General features: G+C 57.4%; 5 protein-coding genes and 1 non-coding gene across 6 annotated transcripts; 5 read left to right on the top strand and 1 right to left on the bottom strand.

Annotated features, from left to right (window-relative positions):
* The first annotated feature begins 459 nt into the window (after positions 1 to 459).
* GGTG_20280 lies at positions 460 to 575 on the top strand. The gene has a single exon (XR_653012.1). It is a non-coding gene; the product is annotated as a 5S ribosomal RNA (ribosomal RNA).
* A 1123-nt stretch (positions 576 to 1698) lies between these two features.
* On the top strand, positions 1699 to 4073 carry GGTG_09768 (hypothetical protein). The gene has a single exon (XM_009227627.1). The coding sequence runs from the start codon at positions 1742 to 1744 to the stop codon at positions 3875 to 3877; it is 2136 nt and encodes a 711-aa protein (XP_009225891.1). The 5' UTR covers positions 1699 to 1741; the 3' UTR covers positions 3878 to 4073.
* A 1927-nt stretch (positions 4074 to 6000) lies between these two features.
* GGTG_09767 (hypothetical protein) lies at positions 6001 to 9532 on the top strand. The gene is made up of 5 exons (XM_009227626.1): positions 6001 to 6928; positions 7000 to 7007; positions 7079 to 7284; positions 7369 to 8345; positions 8680 to 9532. Exons 1-5 carry the CDS (start codon positions 6594 to 6596, stop codon positions 8828 to 8830), a joined length of 1677 nt encoding a protein of 558 aa, XP_009225890.1. The 5' UTR covers positions 6001 to 6593; the 3' UTR covers positions 8831 to 9532.
* A 97-nt stretch (positions 9533 to 9629) lies between these two features.
* GGTG_09766 (mitotic spindle checkpoint component mad2) lies at positions 9630 to 11155 on the top strand. The gene is made up of 5 exons (XM_009227625.1): positions 9630 to 9868; positions 9945 to 9970; positions 10058 to 10096; positions 10187 to 10215; positions 10362 to 11155. Exons 1-5 carry the CDS (start codon positions 9752 to 9754, stop codon positions 10916 to 10918), a joined length of 768 nt encoding a protein of 255 aa, XP_009225889.1. The 5' UTR covers positions 9630 to 9751; the 3' UTR covers positions 10919 to 11155.
* Positions 11114 to 14336, bottom strand: GGTG_09765 (ubiquitin carboxyl-terminal hydrolase 14). The gene is made up of 4 exons (XM_009227624.1): positions 14156 to 14336; positions 13999 to 14066; positions 11783 to 13917; positions 11114 to 11698 (listed from the first exon to the last, which is right to left on the bottom strand). The coding sequence occupies exons 1-4, from the start codon at positions 14181 to 14183 to the stop codon at positions 11542 to 11544; spliced, it is 2388 nt and encodes a 795-aa protein (XP_009225888.1). The 5' UTR covers positions 14184 to 14336; the 3' UTR covers positions 11114 to 11541.
* Positions 14337 to 14460: 124 nt separating this feature from the next.
* GGTG_09764 (hypothetical protein) lies at positions 14461 to 17678 on the top strand. The gene is made up of 3 exons (XM_009227623.1): positions 14461 to 15797; positions 15897 to 15962; positions 16041 to 17678. The coding sequence occupies exons 1-3, from the start codon at positions 14558 to 14560 to the stop codon at positions 16541 to 16543; spliced, it is 1809 nt and encodes a 602-aa protein (XP_009225887.1). The 5' UTR covers positions 14461 to 14557; the 3' UTR covers positions 16544 to 17678.
* Positions 17679 to 17720: the final 42 nt, after the last annotated feature.

Raw genomic sequence — 17720 nt, 5'->3', positions numbered from 1 at the left:
GTTTCTCAAGGCGTTCTGGAGGTGCTCGTCCAGCATGCGCGTGCGAAACATGTCTTGATCTACCAGCTCCCGCAGCTGCCCTAAGACCAAATCAATATGAAAGCCATTCATGAGGAGCGGTCATGACTTACTGCTCACGAGCCTCAATCTGAGGGCACGGTTGAGCGACCTCGCCCTGATAGCGAAGTGGATGATCCGCTCGCCGAGTTCCGTGGGCAAGGATTGAAAGTCAAAGATGGCCATTGTGCACTGCTTGACGATAGGTGTTGTCGAGATGGTGTTGATGTGTCTGTGTTGGATAGGTAGGCTGCAATGTGAAAATGCTGCTGTGGCGATGGGATAAAACTGTACCTAGGTAGGTAGAGGTAGGTACCGGGCTTCGACCACCTTCTTTGTTTGCTTCATTTTTTGCCCAACTTTTGGTATTATCTGCACAGTTTCATGTCGAGAACAATACATACGACCATACCCACTGGAATATACGGGATCCCGTCCGCTCTCCCCTAGTCAAACCAGTGAGGGCCGAACTAGTACTCAGGTGGGTGACCACTGGGGAATCCTCGGTGTTGTATGTTTTTTTTTATATTTTGCCAAATATATTCCCTCCTGGGTATCACCCACCGCCAGGCTCAAGTCGTCCATCCGCAACTTCTTCCCGTGCTGGGGCTTAAACTCCGAGTTCTCCGTGCTGCCCCACGACGACCTGTCTCAGCACAATATCCTTGTCGACCAAGACGGCGGCCTCACAGGCGTGGTAGACTGGGAATGCGTGTCGGCAGCACCCCTGTGGAAGGCGTGCGCCTATCCGTCTTTCCCGGAAGCCCGACCGAGAGGAGATGCCCCTGACCAAGCCATATACCAACGTGGTGCCGACGGAGAGCCCGATAGCTTGTACTGGGATCATCTGAGAGAGTACGAGTTGACCAAGCTATGCAGCTGCTTTCTTGGCGAGATGCGCCGCCTGGCCCCGGAATGGGTCTTGGTCTTCGAATATGCCGAGTCGAAGAGGGATTTCTACCTCGCCGTCCAGAATTGCGACAACGAGTTCTTGAGTGGAGACATCATCGCCTGGCTCGACGAGGCCGCCATGGGGCTTTACGAGAGACGCGGCCTCCGGGATAGATTTGACCAGCCTTGAACAACAGTATTAACCGATTGCAACCATTCATTCTCGATGCTTGACAAGAATGTTAACCACATGTAAGGGGACCTTATCATAACCACCAAGAAGGCGAATTCTAAGAGCTTGGCTTCGTTAGACTTTATGCTTACAAGATTCGCTTGGGCATAAAGCGCCAATCGTAGGTATGCAACAGTACAGCGGTACAGACCTCATCTTATTATCACGATAGCCATCGCTGAACGGCATCATGCTGCTATCGAGGGCACGGGAGAGGGAAATTGTAGCTAACACCGTGCCGCAAGTTATGGCTGCGGCAGAAAAGAGACTGGAGGGGGAATCCGTTCGGGAAAGTAGAAGAACAACGACACCAAAGTCCAAAGTTGACATCAAGGCACGTTCGTTTTTTATACATTCTCCAGGATGATGAGGTAGGCCTTCAACACGGGCAGTTGTGTAGAAATAGAGGCGGGATCACGCCGACCAATAGAAACAGCGCCGAGATGAGGCATCAAGGCTCTGCCCACGATCTGCGGGGTTCCCAAACGCGCCCCTCTACTTTTCCTCATCAGATATCCAGCAAAATCTGTACGTGCCACTGGCAATCATCAAGACGAACTCATGGACGAAAACTTCCAGTATCAGCCTCTCCCTCGCAGCGATGGCCTCCGGATTCTCCATCTGGAGGCCTCGAATGAGTTCGACTCGGAACTAGTTGGCACCCTTTCGTCGGTGCCATTTTCGGCCACGCCAGCCTACGTAGCACTTTCGTACACATGGCAAGACCGCGACGTATCCCACGCCATGGTCCCGTTGCCCGCCAGCCTTCGGGGTTCAGAGACCCCCTTTCTGCGCCTGAGAAACACTAGCGGTGGTGGGGAGTCTCCAGGAGAGAAGGCTCCTACTCCGGGTGAGAGGCCTCTTGGGGCCCGATTCCCCATCGGCCACAACCTGGCCCTCGCACTGCTCCATCTTCGCCCGCGCGGCGGCCCCCCTCTTCCCCTGTGGATCGACCAGGTCTGCATTAACCAGATTGATAACGCCGAGCGCGCCGCCCAAGTCGCTCTCATGAGCTTCATCTACCAACGCACCCGTCTGGTCGTCTGCTGGCTAGGAGTCGCCGAGTGGTACGGCGACACTAGCGGCTACTGCTCCTTTCGGGATATCTTCAGCTTCGTTGAAGACGCCAGGAGGAATGAGACGAGATTATTGCCGGGCTTTGACCCCATCCCCCGCGGCACCGCCCCAGGTGCCATGGAAGACCTTCGCTCGATCCACGACATGGAGCTCTACCAGCTGCCGGCCAATAGCAAGATCGACCCGCTAAACCCGTACTGGCAGCGCATCTGGATCGTGCAGGAAGTGTGCCTGGCGCCCCGGGTGGTCTTTATGCAAGGCCCGTACGCTTGCGACCAGGTCCAACTGGCGAGCGCACCCCGCCTGACGCACCACGCGGCCCAGCCCGCCGGCACAGACAAGGACTGGATCCAGAGGCTGGTCGAGGCGAGGGCGGGCCGTTTCAGCGACGCGATGAGACTCGAGGCGCTAGTCGAGAGGTTCCGGGAATCCGGGTGCCACGAGCTGCGGGACAAACTGTTCGCCCTCGTGGGTTTGGCCAACGATGCATGGGCTGTCGCGGGAGGGTCCAACGGCGTGGCAGCCGAAAAGAAAGATGCGAAGCGCAAGAGTAACAGTAGGCGCAGGGGTGGTAGCCGGCGCAAGGGCGGCGGTAGGAACCCAACCCCAGAGCCAAGTGACGGCAGGCTCTCCATTGACTATGAGCGGTCCTTTTTCGACATCTGGTGCGAAGCCGTCAAGTTTTTTCTAGAGACAGCCACGCCGATAAAGGGCTTCTGCGAACATCCATTTGAGACGCGGGATGAACGAGAGGCCAAGGTTGTTCGATTTGCCGGGATACTGCAGCAAGCATTCGCGGGCAAAGTCCAAGAAGAAATGGCATCGAGATCTGAGATCAAGATAAGGCCCGGGCACGGTGTTATGACCAAAGGCTATATCGCGGGAAGGATTCTACATCTGGGCCCTTCCTACGACGAATATACCGGTTCGCACTTGAAGCACTCCCAGTGGCTTCAGAGCTGGTCTCGCTACTATACCGACCATGGCGATCTGGGAGAGTTGAGAAAGATGGAGGAGCAGTTCTCCATCAAGATCATCGAGATGTACACCGACGCGGATGTCGCAAGGGTGAAGGCCTTTGAGCACGACCTCACTTGTGCCCTTTCGCCCCCGACGCAGCCCATTAGTGGAAAGGAGCTTGCCAGTGCTGCAAGTGTGGGACGGGCGTCCCTACAGCGTCGTGCAGCCTCGCTGCAAGTATCCAGCCGCCTCCCACGGCGCTTCCTAGGAAGCGACTTATGCATAGGGATGGTGCCTGGGGAGGCTCAAGTGGGAGACGTGATCCTGAGGTTCTGGAACTGCGACGCAGCCGTCGTAGCCAGCACTACTACCCACAGAATCTCGCAGCCGTCTGGTGCTCAGCACACAAAAGGGGGCAAGCGGGTGGTCGCGAATATGGACGTTCACACCATTATCGGACGCGCCGACGTTGCCGAGCTGACATCGCGGTTGCCCCAAGATGCCAGGGCGAAGGATAAGATGGGGTTTCACGAAGCCATTTCCGAGGACGGGGAATCCGTGGCTTCAGACACATCCTCAAACAGAAGTCATAGAGTCGACATATACATGGACTTTGTGACGCTGCAGAAGGTGTCAGAAGCGATAGTGATCGGCGAATGAGAGCTGGATGTTCGCCAACCCGGGCTGTTTGGCACATCTACTTAAATCAACCATGTGTCATGTTCTTTTCCTGTATTATTTTCCCGAGTTTTTTTTGGTCGGTAATGAGCGACTATCAAATCAGGCCCTTCCGGTAGATGCATAAGCTTAGAGTTGACAATATAGGCATCGGTTCTGGTTATCGTTCGGCGAGATTAACTCAGTCCAAGGACATGCTCAATGCGGAGGTCGTCAGACGCGGCGCGTAGTGAGGCGGCAGAGAAAGACACGGTCAGCCGGTTACATTGACGTCACCGCCCCGTCGCGAGGCCCAACCCACAAATAAGCCGAAGATCGCTAAGATGACCCAACACGTACACGCACGCGCACAACGCCTGGACGAGACGGATACCTAGACAGATACACAGCAGGTCTTTAATGCGATGACACCCCCTCGCGCGCAGCTCTCAGCCAGTGCTTTCGCTGTTGGACGTTTGCAGCCAAGGGTCGACCGCCTGACTGTTTCGGTGTGCGGCTCCAATCCCGACCAAGACCGTTGGGCCGCCTTGGGAGACCTGAGACACCGCGGGAACTTGTGGGACTTTAGAGGGGAGGGGAGAGGGGGGTGCGTGACGGGCTGGGCTGCTCCTTAGTGTTGACATCAGGACACAGAAGATCACCTTGGTATCAGCCCAAGGGAGAGAGCTCGCATGTCGGTGTGTGCGCGTGTTGTGTCAGTCACTTCTACTCGGCTGCCAGCGTGGCCATCCATGGATACCTAGCCCAAGTTTGGTTGAGGCCCATTGGCGCGGGGGGCAGAGGCTGCCGATTGGTTCCACGTTTACCAACCGTCCCAAAACGGGTGATGGTGGGACGCCCGCCCAAAAAGATGGGATGTAGAAACAGCGCAACAGCAAGAATGGGAAGGTGTCACTGTGTGTTTGGCGACTGTATGGAGACCCTCCCCAAGCCACATTCGAGAAGGCAGGCGGCTTTCGGCTGGACGCTTTTGGGGTCGTGGCAAATGGCAAAAAAGGGTGCAGGGCAAACGGCGTCGATTCGCCAATTGGTTCGGGGAAAAGCTGGGCTGTTGCTACTTCTGGATGGCCTTGATCGTGGATCGAGCTACCACCTCGCCGGACTGGGATGTTTGTTCGCTTGTTTCCATTTGGCTTCTTTTTGCTGTTCTTTGCGCTAATGAGGTCCCTCTCTAGTGATCCTTCGTGTTGTTGTCCGTCTGTCCCCTTTCATCATCTTGCTGCCCTGGGCATCAATGCAATTTTTCACGTTGCTCCAGCCTCTTTCCCGAGATTTCCACGCCGGCGGCCAAAAATCAAGGCCTAATCCATGCTCGTGCCATGTTCCTGATCGGAGGCTGGGGCTGGCTGGCATGGAAGGCTGGCGACAAAAAGACAACGGGTGGGCCGGACGGACAGCGCATCTCCCATCCATCATCCATGGTGCGAATGATACCACATCGTTTATTCACCCGGTCTGTTCTGCATCAATCTGTTTCCGCGCGGCCTGCTTTGCATGACGTGAGGTTCCATGGCAGGCGAGAAACGAAACGAATTACTGCCGACTGCGGCCTCCCAAGCCGCCGTGCCTCGGACTGGGGAATCCTTGGGTTCCATCATTGAATTGATGCCGTCTGTGCTTTTTTTTTTTCTTTTTCTCTTTTCTCCCTTGCCATCGTCATGCCGAGTGTGGATTGATTACGCCCCGCGCGATTTTGGGGCCCTACCCTGCATGACAATTGTACCCTGGCTCGATAGTCGGAATCGATTTTTCGTCTTTCTCCTGTGCCCAGATTAGCATGAACTCGCAAGCGCCGCCACCCCACCTGCTATGGGATGTTTTATTTTATTTTACCTCGTGTATCTTGCTCTCCACTCATAGTGACCTGCTCCTCCTGATGGGGCCCGCAAAAATCGGCAGTGTGGGACGCGTCGTGAGAAGGGGAAAAAAACAAGCCATGCCGTTCAACCGGTAGTCAGATCCTCACCCATCCTCCTCCTCTCCGTCCCGCCAGCAAGCCCGGTGCCAGCACGAGGTCCCGTTCTGGGCCTCCCCTGGTCCACGTAGTCCCCGGCACCATGACACTACGCCAGTCCACCTACCCGGACCCCAACGGAGTTGGGCTGGGTCGAGCTTCCTTGTCTTGGCCTTTCGACGACCGGGCTGGGCTCGGTTCGTGGCCAAACCGGCGCAGCTCTGCAGCTTTTTCGCCTAGCAGGAGTGCATGCATACGCCTGCCTGTCACTTGCTCCATGCTGCATGGGGGGTGGGCAGCGTCGCTGCTGAGCAGAGGAGGGTACACAGAAGCGGTCGCAGGCAGGAGCAAGTTTGCCTGCTTGCTGCTACGTCGTGTTGCAAAGGCGAGGTTGGTGCCCAGGAAAAAAACGCACGGCGACGGCAGGCTGACAGGGTTGTTGCGGTGTGCGCCAAATTCCCACTGGGCCCGTCCTACAATACGTACTTGAATGCCGTGATTGTGCACCTCGATTCCATGTCACTTGTCTTGTTTCCCCTTTCTCTGTTTTCCCCGTCCCCCGTGGCCTCTGCTGCGAATCTGTTTGTGCATTGGTATCTTTCTTGTGCTTTTTTGTCATCAGGTGGCGATACCTGATCTCAGGGCAACCTCAACCTCCACCCGAGTCCCTCGCTTGCTTGCCTCGCCGCAACACTTCTCGGCGGCGATCCCCAACCATAACCAACCAGTTTGCTTTTTAGTTGCATGTTTTTTTCTCCTTTACCCTATCTGCTCTCTTTCCATTTCCTGCCTCTCCGGGCAGTCCCTAAACCTAAAATGGGCAACAATCCTTCCTCGCTGCAGAGCTGCCTCAACCAGGTCTGCGCAGGCCAGACCGGATGCGTTGGGTATCCGGCTTTTAACGGTGATCCACTGTACCAGGTCGCCTGGGTGAAGCCGTACAACCTCGATAGCTCCGCAGCCGTCAACCCCGTCGCCGTCGTCAGGCCACGAACGACCGAGCAGGTGGCCGGCGTCGTCAAGTGCGCCGCCGCAGACAACAAAAAGGTGCAGGCAAAGTCAGGAGGGCACTCGTACGGGTATGTCGGGTATCTTGAGCAGTACGTGTAGTAAGCTAATGGTGATGCTAACATGACATTGCCGTCTATAGGAACTATGGTGGGCAGACCTACGCAGCTGGGAGTGGAAAGTGCACACGGAAACTAACACGCATTTGCCATTCTTCTCAGGCCTCGGTGGACCAGGTGCCACGGATGTGGTGGCCATTGATATGACCAACTTCCAAAAGTTCGAGATGGACAAGTCGTCATGGAAAGCTACCATCGGAGCCGGCCATAAACTCGGCAAGGTCTCGGAGCTGCTCTACAAGAACGGCGGCAGGGCCATGGCGCATGGCGTGTGCCCTGGCGTTGGCATCGGCGGGCACGCAACCATCGTATGTCATCCCTCTTTCTTCTTCCGAATCCGTCTGTTGCCCAGCCTGTTGACTTGAGAATTTGCTCGCCTGTTTCACGGACAGGGAGGACTTGGCGCCATGTCTCGCATGTGGGGATCGAGCCTTGACCACGTGCTCGAGGTCGAGGTGGTGACGGCAGACGGCAAGATCCAGCGGGCCAGCGAGACGCAGAACTCGGACCTCTTCTTCGCCATCAAGGGCGCCGGCGGCAGCTTCGGCGTGGTGACCGAGTTCGTCATGAAGACGCACGCGTCCTTCGGCGAGACGGTGCAGTACATGTACTCGTTCACCTTCACGTCGATGCGCGACCAGTGGCGCACCTACAAGGCCTGGCAGGACCTCATCGGCGACCCCAAGCTCGACCGGCGGTTCGGCAGCCAGATCATCATCACGCCGCTCGGCTGCATCATCCAGGGCACCTTCTTCGGGTCCCGGTCCGAGTTCGACGCCACGGGCATCGCGTCCAAGCTGCCGTCGACGCGCAACAGCACGCTGCAGGCGCGCGACTGGCTTGGCACGCTCACGCATAACGCCGAGTCTGAGGCCCTCTATATCTCCAACCTGGCCGCTCCCTTCTACTCCAAGTCGCTGGGCTTCCGCCAGGAGGACCTGCTATCCGAGGACGCCATCAAGTCCATGTTCAACTACATTGCCGACACGAGCTCGGGCACGCTCGTGTGGGCCATCATCTTCGACCTCGAGGGCGGCGCCATCAACGACGTGGCCATGAACGCGACCGCCTACGCCCACCGCGACAAGACCATGTTCTACCAGAGCTACGCCGTCGGCCTGCCCAAGGTCTCGAGTACCACCCGCAGCTTCCTCACCGGCTTCCACGACCGCATCGTCAAGTCCATCCCCTCACAGTCTGACGTCGCCACGCTCTATGCCGGATATGTCGACCCGGGGCTGGGCGCCAATGCGCAGCCGCAGTACTGGGGCTCCAACTATCCGGCCCTTCAGCAGATCAAGGCCAAGTGGGACCCCAAGGACGTATTCCGCAACTACCAGAGCGTCAAGCCGGCATCCGGATCATCGAGGTAAGACTAGACAAAGACACGAATGGGGAAGTCTTGGGGTGTGGTTTCATTTCTCTGGCGGTCGGTTGTGGGGAGTTCCACCGGCGTAGCCCCCTAATTTGGTTCCTTGTTACTTTTCTTTCTCATTTCTGTTTATACTTTATCTCCACTGTAATGGGCGTTAGCCAGTCTTGCAAAAACTCTCTGATATTTCTTCTGTTTATACTTCCATGGCCCTGTTCATGGGCCGGCCCAGCCCCTGGCCCCCAGCTCCAGGGGGCCGGGGGCGGCCTCTCTTGTCAATCCTTATGCTTTCTCCCGATTCGGAAATTCGGTTTGCTAATGCCCGCTGCAGCGATAATGCGGCCTCGACATCAACCGGCACAAACGGCGGTGGCGACCCAAGAGAGACGGGCACCCCCCGGAAGGACAATGGAGCGCCCCGTTCGAGCACGCGATGGCTGTTCTTGGCGCTCGTGAGTGTGGTGGCACAGCTGCTTGTCTGACCGGCACAGGGTGCAACCTCCCTGCCATCACCCCTGGGGGCGGGAGGGTAAAACGGCCAGGAACCGCCCTTGTGGACGACAGTCGGCGGCTAGCCACTCTGTCGATCCAAAGGGAAAGAACGAGGCGAAATGAAGGAACGGAAGGCCGCGGCGGTGGCCGTGGCCGACGGGCGCAGGCGGCCTATCCACACACGGCCACCGACATTACCACGACGACATTTGGTCACCGAGACGAAGCGATTGCACTTTTGTTTTCTTTTACTGCTCTTTCCTTTTCGTTTCCTTTCTGTCAGTTCAGAACGACGCGTTTGACACATGACACGATCTTGGGAGAACGACTTTAGCGACCATGACGACCCCTACACGACACGAGATGGAGGACTCGAACCCTGGATGATTTACGACGGCGGCGGCCAGATTTCTCAGCTTTATTTTCATGACTTTCCTTTATACCCCGCTGCTGTTTTTCAAGGAGGTGGGAGCTAGCGTTTGCATTTTCGGTTTGCTCCTTTTCAAACCCTGTGTCATTAGATTTAGATTGTCATACCATTTAGACATGGGCGGCCATGCAAATAGCCGCCGTTTTCAGGATAACAATACATGAATAATGGGACGCGCGGTTTGGTGATCCGTTGACGGTTAAGGCTTTGCGATTGGCACAGGTCAAGGGCCCCCCGCGCTTGCAATTAGTGAAAAGATGTGATAGAGCGTTGGCGCCACCAGTACTTGAGAACCCATGTGGCTTGCTCCAGTCCTACCTCCGGTCGCCAGTGTGGAGGCTGCACCCCGCCGACGTAGCAACCAACGCCCGACAAAGTAAACAAATCCGGGTGGCGGTCACAAAATTGACGACGCTTGACGACATCGGAAACTCCGCCAAAGGGCCCCCCGACCGGCAACCCAAAAACCCACACAGCGACCATGTCGTCCACAGAGAAGAAGAAGACCAGGGTGAAGGACAAGGAGGACAAGGACAAGGACGATTCCAAGGTGCACAAGCTGTCGCTCAAGGGTAGCGCGAAGCTGGTGGCCGAGTTTGTATGTCATTCGCCGACCCTCACCTCGAAAGGCGGTCGGTTGTGCTAAAAATGTGATGTCGGCACAAACCTTGTAGTTCCAGTACTCTATCCATACCATCCTGTACGGCCTACCAAGCTATCCAGAGAAGCATTGAGCCGACGCCCTGCCGAGCGAGCCCAAAAGCTAACGGTCGCAATGCGCACACAGCTTCCAGCGAGGTGTCTATCCTGCTGAAGACTTTACAGCGTCAGCTACACCTCCCCTCCGCTCACTGCCACCCGCGTGTTGGCGACCGATTTTCAGGGCTGTAGGCTAACACTCGGCGCGCGTCTGCAGAATCAAGAAGTATGGCCTCAACATGCTTGGTACGATGACCTCCAACCCCCTTCACTCGATACCCGAGCCGATAGTCCCCACAACGAGACCTCGATGGAAGGTTTGAGCGCCGTAATGGCGGAGGATACAACGGGGATTTGCGCGTACCACCGCTAACGCTCCGGCAACAAAACAGTCTCGGCGGACGACCAGGTCAAGGCGTACATCAAGAAGATAATGGGCCAGCTGGACAGGTGGATGGTCAAGGGCAAGATCTCCAAGCTTGTCATCGTCATCACGGACAAGGACACGGGCGAGCACGTCGAGCGGTGGCAGTTTGACGTGCAGATCTTTGGCGGGAAGTCCAAGAGCAGCAGTAAATCAAAAACAGCGGCAGCAGCAGCAGCAGCAGTGGCAGGCGCCGGCGGCCAGGAAAACGCCGAGGCCGCAGGAGCAGGAGCAGCAGCAGCAGCAGCCGCAGCTACCGCCCCCGAAAAGACCGAGGCCGAGATCCAGGCCGAGATCGCCGCCATCTTCCGCCAGATCACGGCATCGGTCACGTTCCTGCCGCAGCTGGCGGGCGACTGCACCTTCAACGTGCTCGTCTACGCCGACGCCGACTCGGAGGTGCCCGTCGAGTGGGGCGACAGCGACGCCAAGGAGATCGAGAACGGCGAGCGCGTCCAGCTGCGCGGCTTCAGCACCGCCAGCCACCGCGTCGACACCCTCGTCAGCTACAGGCTGACCGAGTAGGCTTGGTGGTGCATGTGGTGGGGGAGTAGGCTTAGGGGGTGGGAGTGGAGGGGAGGGGAGGCTGCCTTGTGAGGCTTGACGAAACAGTCTGCCCGGCGAGCTCCTGGATATTGCTGCCAGGCGATTCGATCCCATGCCAGCATGGCGTGTGCGATTTTTAACGAAGCAATACTTATGAGCTGCATCTGCCGTGTCCATAATGTTGTCTTGGACATGGATTCTGCAGTTCGAGCGAAATGAATACTACGTATGTTCATCTGCCACGGCCATCATCTCACATTCTGCCGCAGTGATCGACTCGGTCACTTCACAGAAAGGCCCAGGCCGATCACTTGTTATTGCTCATATGCTACCTCGGCGTTCCCGGATTCTGTGGCGCATGGTAGTATGCATACAACATCGGCCTTCGCTGTGGCCGTGGTTACTCGCCGGCTATGGGCCACCGTGTTACCTGTCTATCTTCTCCACAACTCCCAAAGTTCACGATAACCTGCAATCCTTGTGCAATCCTTGAACTCCAAACTGCAACGCAGCCATATACAACCCCACGAAATAACCCTGACTGCCTGTGACGGGCAGGGAGCGAGTCGAATCAGGACTATTCACTCCCTTTGACGACTTTCTCAGGCAGTAACATCAAGGCGGTTGAAGAAGTAGACGTATGCAAACTTCTTCATTTCCTCCACATCCACCACCTGCACGACCTTCTCGTCGTTGAAGAGCACCCAGGACAGGCTGCCCTCATTCTCCAGCTGCTTGCGGATGAAGGCGACATAGTGACTGGGTGTAGCAAGATAAATGTCAGCAGTCATGGCATACACACAAGCCGGACATTTATCATCGATAGAGCAGATGTGCGCTTACCCTGCATGGATACTTGTGCCCTTGTGACAAACGATGCTTTGGAGCTGGAACTTGGCCGGAGTGTCGCTGCTGCCCGCGGCCGGTCGCTCGGGCCCAGTGCTCTCGACCTCAGCCTCCATCGTTCCGTCGTCCTCTGGATGGCTAAAAAGCCACTCAACGGCACGCTCGAGATCCCCACCTGTTTCCTTCAGCGCCTTGGTAGCCTTCTTCTCGCCAAAACCCATCGCGCCCAGCATCTCGATCGACGATGGATCTGCGACGAAGGCCCCGCCGCCAGCACTACCACCGCCTCCCGATGGAATGAAGAGGGGCTCGTCGATGTTTGGGTCTTCCATGTGCTGGAAAAGCCACTCCATGGCGGCATTCGCGTCGCCGTTGCCCGTGGCGTGAAGCCCCTTCTCGCACCTATTCCGCGGGAAGCCCATGGCTTCGAGCTGCGCGAGCGCCTCAGCGTTGGGCACAAAAGCGGGTGCGGATCCGCTTGCTGAAGGGCCAGCATCCTCAGGGAGCGATTCTTCATCGGCCTGCTGGCCCTTGGATAGGTACTGATCCAGCAAGTATGGGTCGTCGTTCACAATTACGGGAACGTCAACTTTGACTGGAACCCAGTTGATGACGGTCATCTTTCGAGCATTCACCACCAGCACCTTGGGAAGCGTCTTGAAGAGAGACCTCTTGACGTAGCCGTCCTTGCTGCCACAGGCGGAGCAGGTGAGCTCAACGGTCTCCTCCCCAGTGAGTCGATCAAGGCACTCGGTAAGCGTGACGGGCTTGTAAGAGCCACCCGTGTTGGAGTCCTTGTCCCCTCCATCGGTCTCGGGGAGCTTCTCAAGTGGTACATCGATGAAGATACTGTCTTGCTCGTTGGTTGTGTACCGGACCTTCTTGCATGAAAGGCATTGGAGTCGCTGCTCCAGGATGAAACGGAATGGGAGGGTTGGGTCGTCCGCGGGTGAGGGGTGCTTGGAACGTGTGATCATTTTGATGAGGTGCTGGAGCAGCTCGAAGGCGTCCTGCTGTCGCATCGTCGAAAACTCCTCATGTCCGCGGCCGATCAAGTGCTTTAGCATCGACGGCTGAAGGCCTTTTTGATGGGGGATCTCGGTGGAGTGTTCTGACACCACGACATCCGTGTCTGGCTTGGAGTAGCGGCCAGACAGCAAGCCATCGCCAATCTTGCGCAGCTGAGTCTCGAGATCCTGAGCGGGGTCCTGGACTCCAACTAGGTCTTGCGTGACCTGGCCGTACCTCTTCTGGAAAGACTCCATCTGGAAGAGGCACTGAAGGATACTGGCCAGGTAGCAGCTGTTGCCCAGGTTTTTGAGACCAGTCAGGCCAGCCCCAAAGATTGGGTTGAGCTCCTTTCCATCCTCAGTGGTCATGGAGAACTCCCACTTCAAGTTCTGCTCGATCTGCATCTCGGTCAAGCTCTTTTCGGTCTTCTCCCGCTCAGCCAGTATGATGCCGTAGTTAGCTAGGTGCGCGCCTAGGTTCTCGTCGATGCGCTCATCATCGCAGGTGTAACAGTAGACGTCGGCAGTGCCCTCGGGGGTAATGGAGCCGAGTTTCACAGCTACTCCATGGCCGGACTCGTTTGCGTGCGCTAGAGCGTGGGAGTTGCCACCGACGCCGCCGAACTGGGCACGGCCGCATCCGAGGTTGCCACACTGCAGGCAGATCCAGAGGTTCTCCTTGAGGTCGCATTTAGAGCAGGCGCCCAGGTCACCCGAGGCGATCTTCCTAGCGTCCTCCTGCTGGAGTAGGAGGATATGCTCGCAGCTCGTCAGCTCCTGCTCCCAGGCCTTGACCTCCTCTTTCCGCGAAAAGGTGTTTGCGTTCATGACGCCTTCGACTGCCTTGGCCAGCTTCTCGTGATTCTTGTCGAGCTCAACATTGCACTCGAGACACTTCACTACTAGTGTCGTGGTGTAGCGGTCGGTCTCGGTCTCGGCGGCGATGGCGAGCTTAGACATCTTGGGAGGGGGCTCATCGCGGTCGACGAATTTGCGGGTGCGGCGAACGTTGAGAACGATGGGATGGCCCCAGACGACATTGTGCAGCTTCGCGTGGTGCCGCTCGCCAGTGCAGCCCCCGTTAAAGCACTGAAGGCAGACATCGAGTCCCTCGGGGTCATCCTGCGTCCGTTAGCTCCAAACGTCTCAAGGACTCTGTGTATCAACGCAGAGTCGCAGGGAGCGGGAAGGGAATCAACGCACGATGGAGTCGAAGCACTGGGTGCAGTCCTCTCTGTAGACTGATTGGGTGGGTGTTGGTGCTCGCAAGCCTATCGGTCAAAAGGTTAGTATCGCCGTTTGAAGTCGCAGCGCACAAGGTCGAGGCTAACAGGACTGAAGAGCTTGGCGGGGTACATACTGAGGGTCTCCAAGTGGGAGCACGTCATTTTGAGTGGCCGGCTATGTTCCCAGGAGTTGAGCTTGCCTAAGAGAGGTCGTGATGCCAGTGGGAGCTGTGGAGATGGAAAAGGACGGCAGGATGTTGGGAGGGAAGAGCTGATAAATCTGAGCGAGCCGCTTCCCGTTGGCCGTTTACCTGGAGCTCCCCGCTTACGTAGTTGTGGGCGCACAGTCCCTGCCTGCCTGTGGAACCGGATGAAGAGCGGCACCCCGCAATTTCTGGTGGGGCTCGAAGCTGAAGGGAGCTTCCTGGCACGGATGACTGCCAGACTTGGACGCAACTTCGCCCGATCTCCCCCGCTTTTCCCATCTCCCGCTTCAGCACCTCCGACTCGAGGTCAGTGCCAAGAAACGGAGCAGAATGTCCCATCCCCAAGCCCCTCCCGTGTCTGGCTCTGGGCCACCGCCAGCGGGAGGCTGGTCTGCCGGGACCCCGCCTGCTCCTTATCAGCAGCCGCCGCCTCAGGGGCAGGGCCAGTGGCAACAGCCCCCTCAGCAGCAGCCGTCGCCGTACCAGCCTTATAACCAGCAGCCGCAGCCGCAGCCTGCACCGCACGCCTATGGGCAGCCGTACCAACACCAACCTCCCGCACTGGGGCATACCCCCTCGCCTCTGGGGGCTCAGACTCCATACGGCCAGCCCCCCGCAGGTTCTCCGGGACAGCCACCGACCGGAGCTCCGGCCGCCACTCCTCCCGGGCCCGGTGGGGCTCCCCACTCTGCTGGATTCGCTCCCGGGGTCGGCGGCCCGGCGAATGGCCCTCCACCCCAGGGATATGTGGCACAGGGATATCCAGGCGCCGTGCCGCAGCAGGGAGGCCTGATGGGACAAGTTAACCAGGCGTTCGTGAGCGGAATGCCTTACATACAGACCTTCGGCAGCAAACTGACGGGCAAATTCAACCGCATAACGGGCCATGCAAGTGCCTATCAACAACCACCAGCCCCTGGCATGTACGGCCAGCCAGGGGGCTATGGTCAGCCAGCTTACGGGCATCCACAGCAGCATCAACAACAACCAGGCCAGATCCCCATGCAGCAGACGCAGCCGCCGCCGCATCAGCAGCAACAGCAGTCGCCGTCGCCGCATCAGCAACAGCAACAGCAACAGCAGCAGTCGCCGCCGCCGTATCAGCAGCAGCAACAGCCCGGCCCGCACAACCAGCCGGTACAGTCGCCGCCGCCCCATCAGCAGCAGCAGCCTGGTTCGTACAGCCAGCCAGTCCAGTCAGCACCACCGCATCAGCAGCAGCCCATCCCCTATAACCAAGCTCCCTCTCCGTACCCACCCACTCAGCCTACCGCTTCGGCACCCGCCGTGTCCCCGCCTCCGGCATCTACACCGGCCGCGGACCCCCTAATGCCTTCCATGAGTGCACTGAGCCTCGGTGCTTCCGCCGCAGCAAGCACTCCACCTCCCTACTCTCCATATGCACCTATGCCCGCGCCTACGACTCCACCTGCCCCTGTGACAACACTACCGCGGGCGGCGAGCCAGACGTGGTATCTTGTGGACCCTGCGTCACAGCAACCAACTCCCGAGTTCCGCGCCGTTGCTGCGTTAATGTTCGATTCTCTGAACGCCCAAGGAAGCCAGCAAGGTACCGTTCTCCCGCTACTGCCGGAATCCATGATTATCTCTGAAAATGGGGCATTCTCATATCGAATGCATCCTTATCAGCTAACGTCTCGTTACCCAGGCTTTGTGGATGCTTCCAAGATCCTTGGCGCCTGGCAGGCAAACGGACTCGACGCACAGTGGGTCGGTAAGTCAGCGAGTTTATAGCCAGTACAACGTTCACTAATGTGAGCCTGCCTGTTGGGACTGATGCTGAAGACCGCAGACCTGTTCGCATACGACAACTATCACTCCTTCTCTCTCATGTGGTCACTTTCAGAGATCCCTCACGTTCTAATCCCCCGGACACCCTCGCTTGTACCCCGGGCAGCATCGCTGGGATCAACCCCATCAGGTCCAGCGGCGACAACTCCATCTGCGCCATTGACGATCCCTGCTGACCCAGGCAGTGGAAAGTTCAACAATGCGCTACCACCGGCGTATGTACCAGCGTTAACGGTAGGTGGTTACACACACTCTTTATTCTTGGATTTTTTCGACGATCCCGCCTCCCTTCCAAACCTTGTTCGCAAACAGGTCGGCATCGCTGGCTACTCGGACCATCGTTTGCGGAATCACACACTCCCGGACCTGGATGCGTATGATGCATCGGTGCCAGCGGATCTACAGAGCCGCGCTAAGTCCGTCCGCGCAGCCGCCGTGGAAAGAGCCATGGCCGAGGTTGCCAAGCGCAGGTCTGGAGCCCCCACTGCCCCATACGTGTCGTGAGTCGGGTTCGCTGCTAGGGCAAGTCCTCCAGGACCACCAGACACGAGGGAGGATGGAGTAGTCGAGACGCCATCTCTCTTCGTTGGGCGAGGTGCTCGTGTGTGTGGACACAACGAACGATATGAGATCCCAGGACAGCTACATCGGGACAGCTATATCGGGGCCGTTGGCAGACATGTGACGTTTGATAGATTCAGGACGAGAATATCGATTGCGGGGACAATATTCGAGAATACGGAATCCATGCGCAATGGTTGCGGATCAATGAGGCAAAGTTGGATCGAACGCAGATCTACCAGGCCGACGGCGGTTTTGCACGGTGTCACTTGACAACCGGGTCTCGGTCTCGGCATGCGCGCCAGCGACCCTGGTCAGCCCACCTGCTGTGGTGCTGTGGGAGCTCTAGGGTTAACGAGGCATTGCACTTGATTCGGGCGCGTCTACGTCTGCTGTCGCATGCAAAAAACCCAGACCCTTTCAGCGTCGATTCTGCTGCCACTGGGCTGCTGCAGCGCTCTTGGTTCTCGGTCCAGGACCACCCCATTCCTGTCCAATCCGGCGCCACAGCTGAACCGGCGAGAAAACAGTGGCATGCTTGGCGCGCATTGCCAGGACTGGCAAAACCGGGGTGATGAAAAACCATGAGAAAGTCAAGTGGGTGGAAGTTCAGTGCGTTTGCTGACAGGAGCGCGTGTCTCGCGTGCGCCTCGTATCGATTAGCAGATGGGCCGGCCTCTTACAAATGTGACAAAGGACGGGATCCTTCAAACCAAGTCTCTGTGCATGCCGGGACGGGATGACAGGGGCAGACAGTCATTCGGCAAGATCGGCATGACCCAAAAGGAATAAACGCGATCAAACACGAAGGCCGACCTATTAATATCTCGGACAGAATGGTGGCTTAAGGCCTGGGCCGGGGATGGAGGGTCCCGGCTCCGCGAGCGACCAACAAGCGACCAAGCGAGAGGCCTCGCAATGGATACCTGGGACTCGCGATGAGCTGGCACCAACCTCCAAAAAAAAAATCCGCACACGTAAATAAAAGGGGCACACTTTGAAGCCAATTTACTCACAACAAATAATAGCCAGCGCCTATTTTTTTATATGCTATCTAATGGGCAGTTATTTTCCCTACGCCGTCTATAATTTTTGAGAGGATCTGAGGCGCGTGTTGTGG

This window comes from Gaeumannomyces tritici (genome assembly GCF_000145635.1).
Source record: "Gaeumannomyces tritici R3-111a-1 unplaced genomic scaffold supercont2.5, whole genome shotgun sequence".
NCBI lineage: Eukaryota > Fungi > Ascomycota > Sordariomycetes > Magnaporthales > Magnaporthaceae > Gaeumannomyces > Gaeumannomyces tritici.
The sequence above is the reverse complement of the archived record's forward strand: the minus strand, read 5'-3'. Positions and strand labels throughout refer to the sequence as shown.

Coding starts and splice junctions, on each gene's coding strand:
- GGTG_09764 (XM_009227623.1), top strand. CDS start 14,558: ATGTCCCATCCCCAAGCCCCTCCCGTGTCTGGCTCTGGGCCACCGCCA. Junction 15,798..15,896: donor CGCCCAAGGAAGCCAGCAAG/GTACCGTTCTCC, acceptor CTCGTTACCCAG/GCTTTGTGGATGCTTCCAAG. Junction 15,963..16,040: donor ACTCGACGCACAGTGGGTCG/GTAAGTCAGCGA, acceptor TGAAGACCGCAG/ACCTGTTCGCATACGACAAC.
- GGTG_09765 (XM_009227624.1), bottom strand. CDS start 14,183: ATGACGTGCTCCCACTTGGAGACCCTCA. Junction 14,067..14,155: donor CTCCCACTTGGAGACCCTCA/GTATGTACCCCG, acceptor TTTGACCGATAG/GCTTGCGAGCACCAACACCC. Junction 13,918..13,998: donor CCCAGTGCTTCGACTCCATC/GTGCGTTGATTC, acceptor TAACGGACGCAG/GATGACCCCGAGGGACTCGA.
- GGTG_09767 (XM_009227626.1), top strand. CDS start 6,594: ATGTTTTTTTCTCCTTTACCCTATCTGCTCTCTTTCCATTTCCTGCCT. Junction 7,285..7,368: donor TCGGCGGGCACGCAACCATC/GTATGTCATCCC, acceptor TTTCACGGACAG/GGAGGACTTGGCGCCATGTC. Junction 8,346..8,679: donor CCGGCATCCGGATCATCGAG/GTAAGACTAGAC, acceptor TGCCCGCTGCAG/CGATAATGCGGCCTCGACAT.
- GGTG_09766 (XM_009227625.1), top strand. CDS start 9,752: ATGTCGTCCACAGAGAAGAAGAAGACCAGGGTGAAGGACAAGGAGGAC. Junction 9,869..9,944: donor CGAAGCTGGTGGCCGAGTTT/GTATGTCATTCG, acceptor CAAACCTTGTAG/TTCCAGTACTCTATCCATAC. Junction 10,216..10,361: donor GTATGGCCTCAACATGCTTG/GTACGATGACCT, acceptor GCAACAAAACAG/TCTCGGCGGACGACCAGGTC.
- GGTG_09768 (XM_009227627.1), top strand. CDS start 1,742: ATGGACGAAAACTTCCAGTATCAGCCTCTCCCTCGCAGCGATGGCCTC.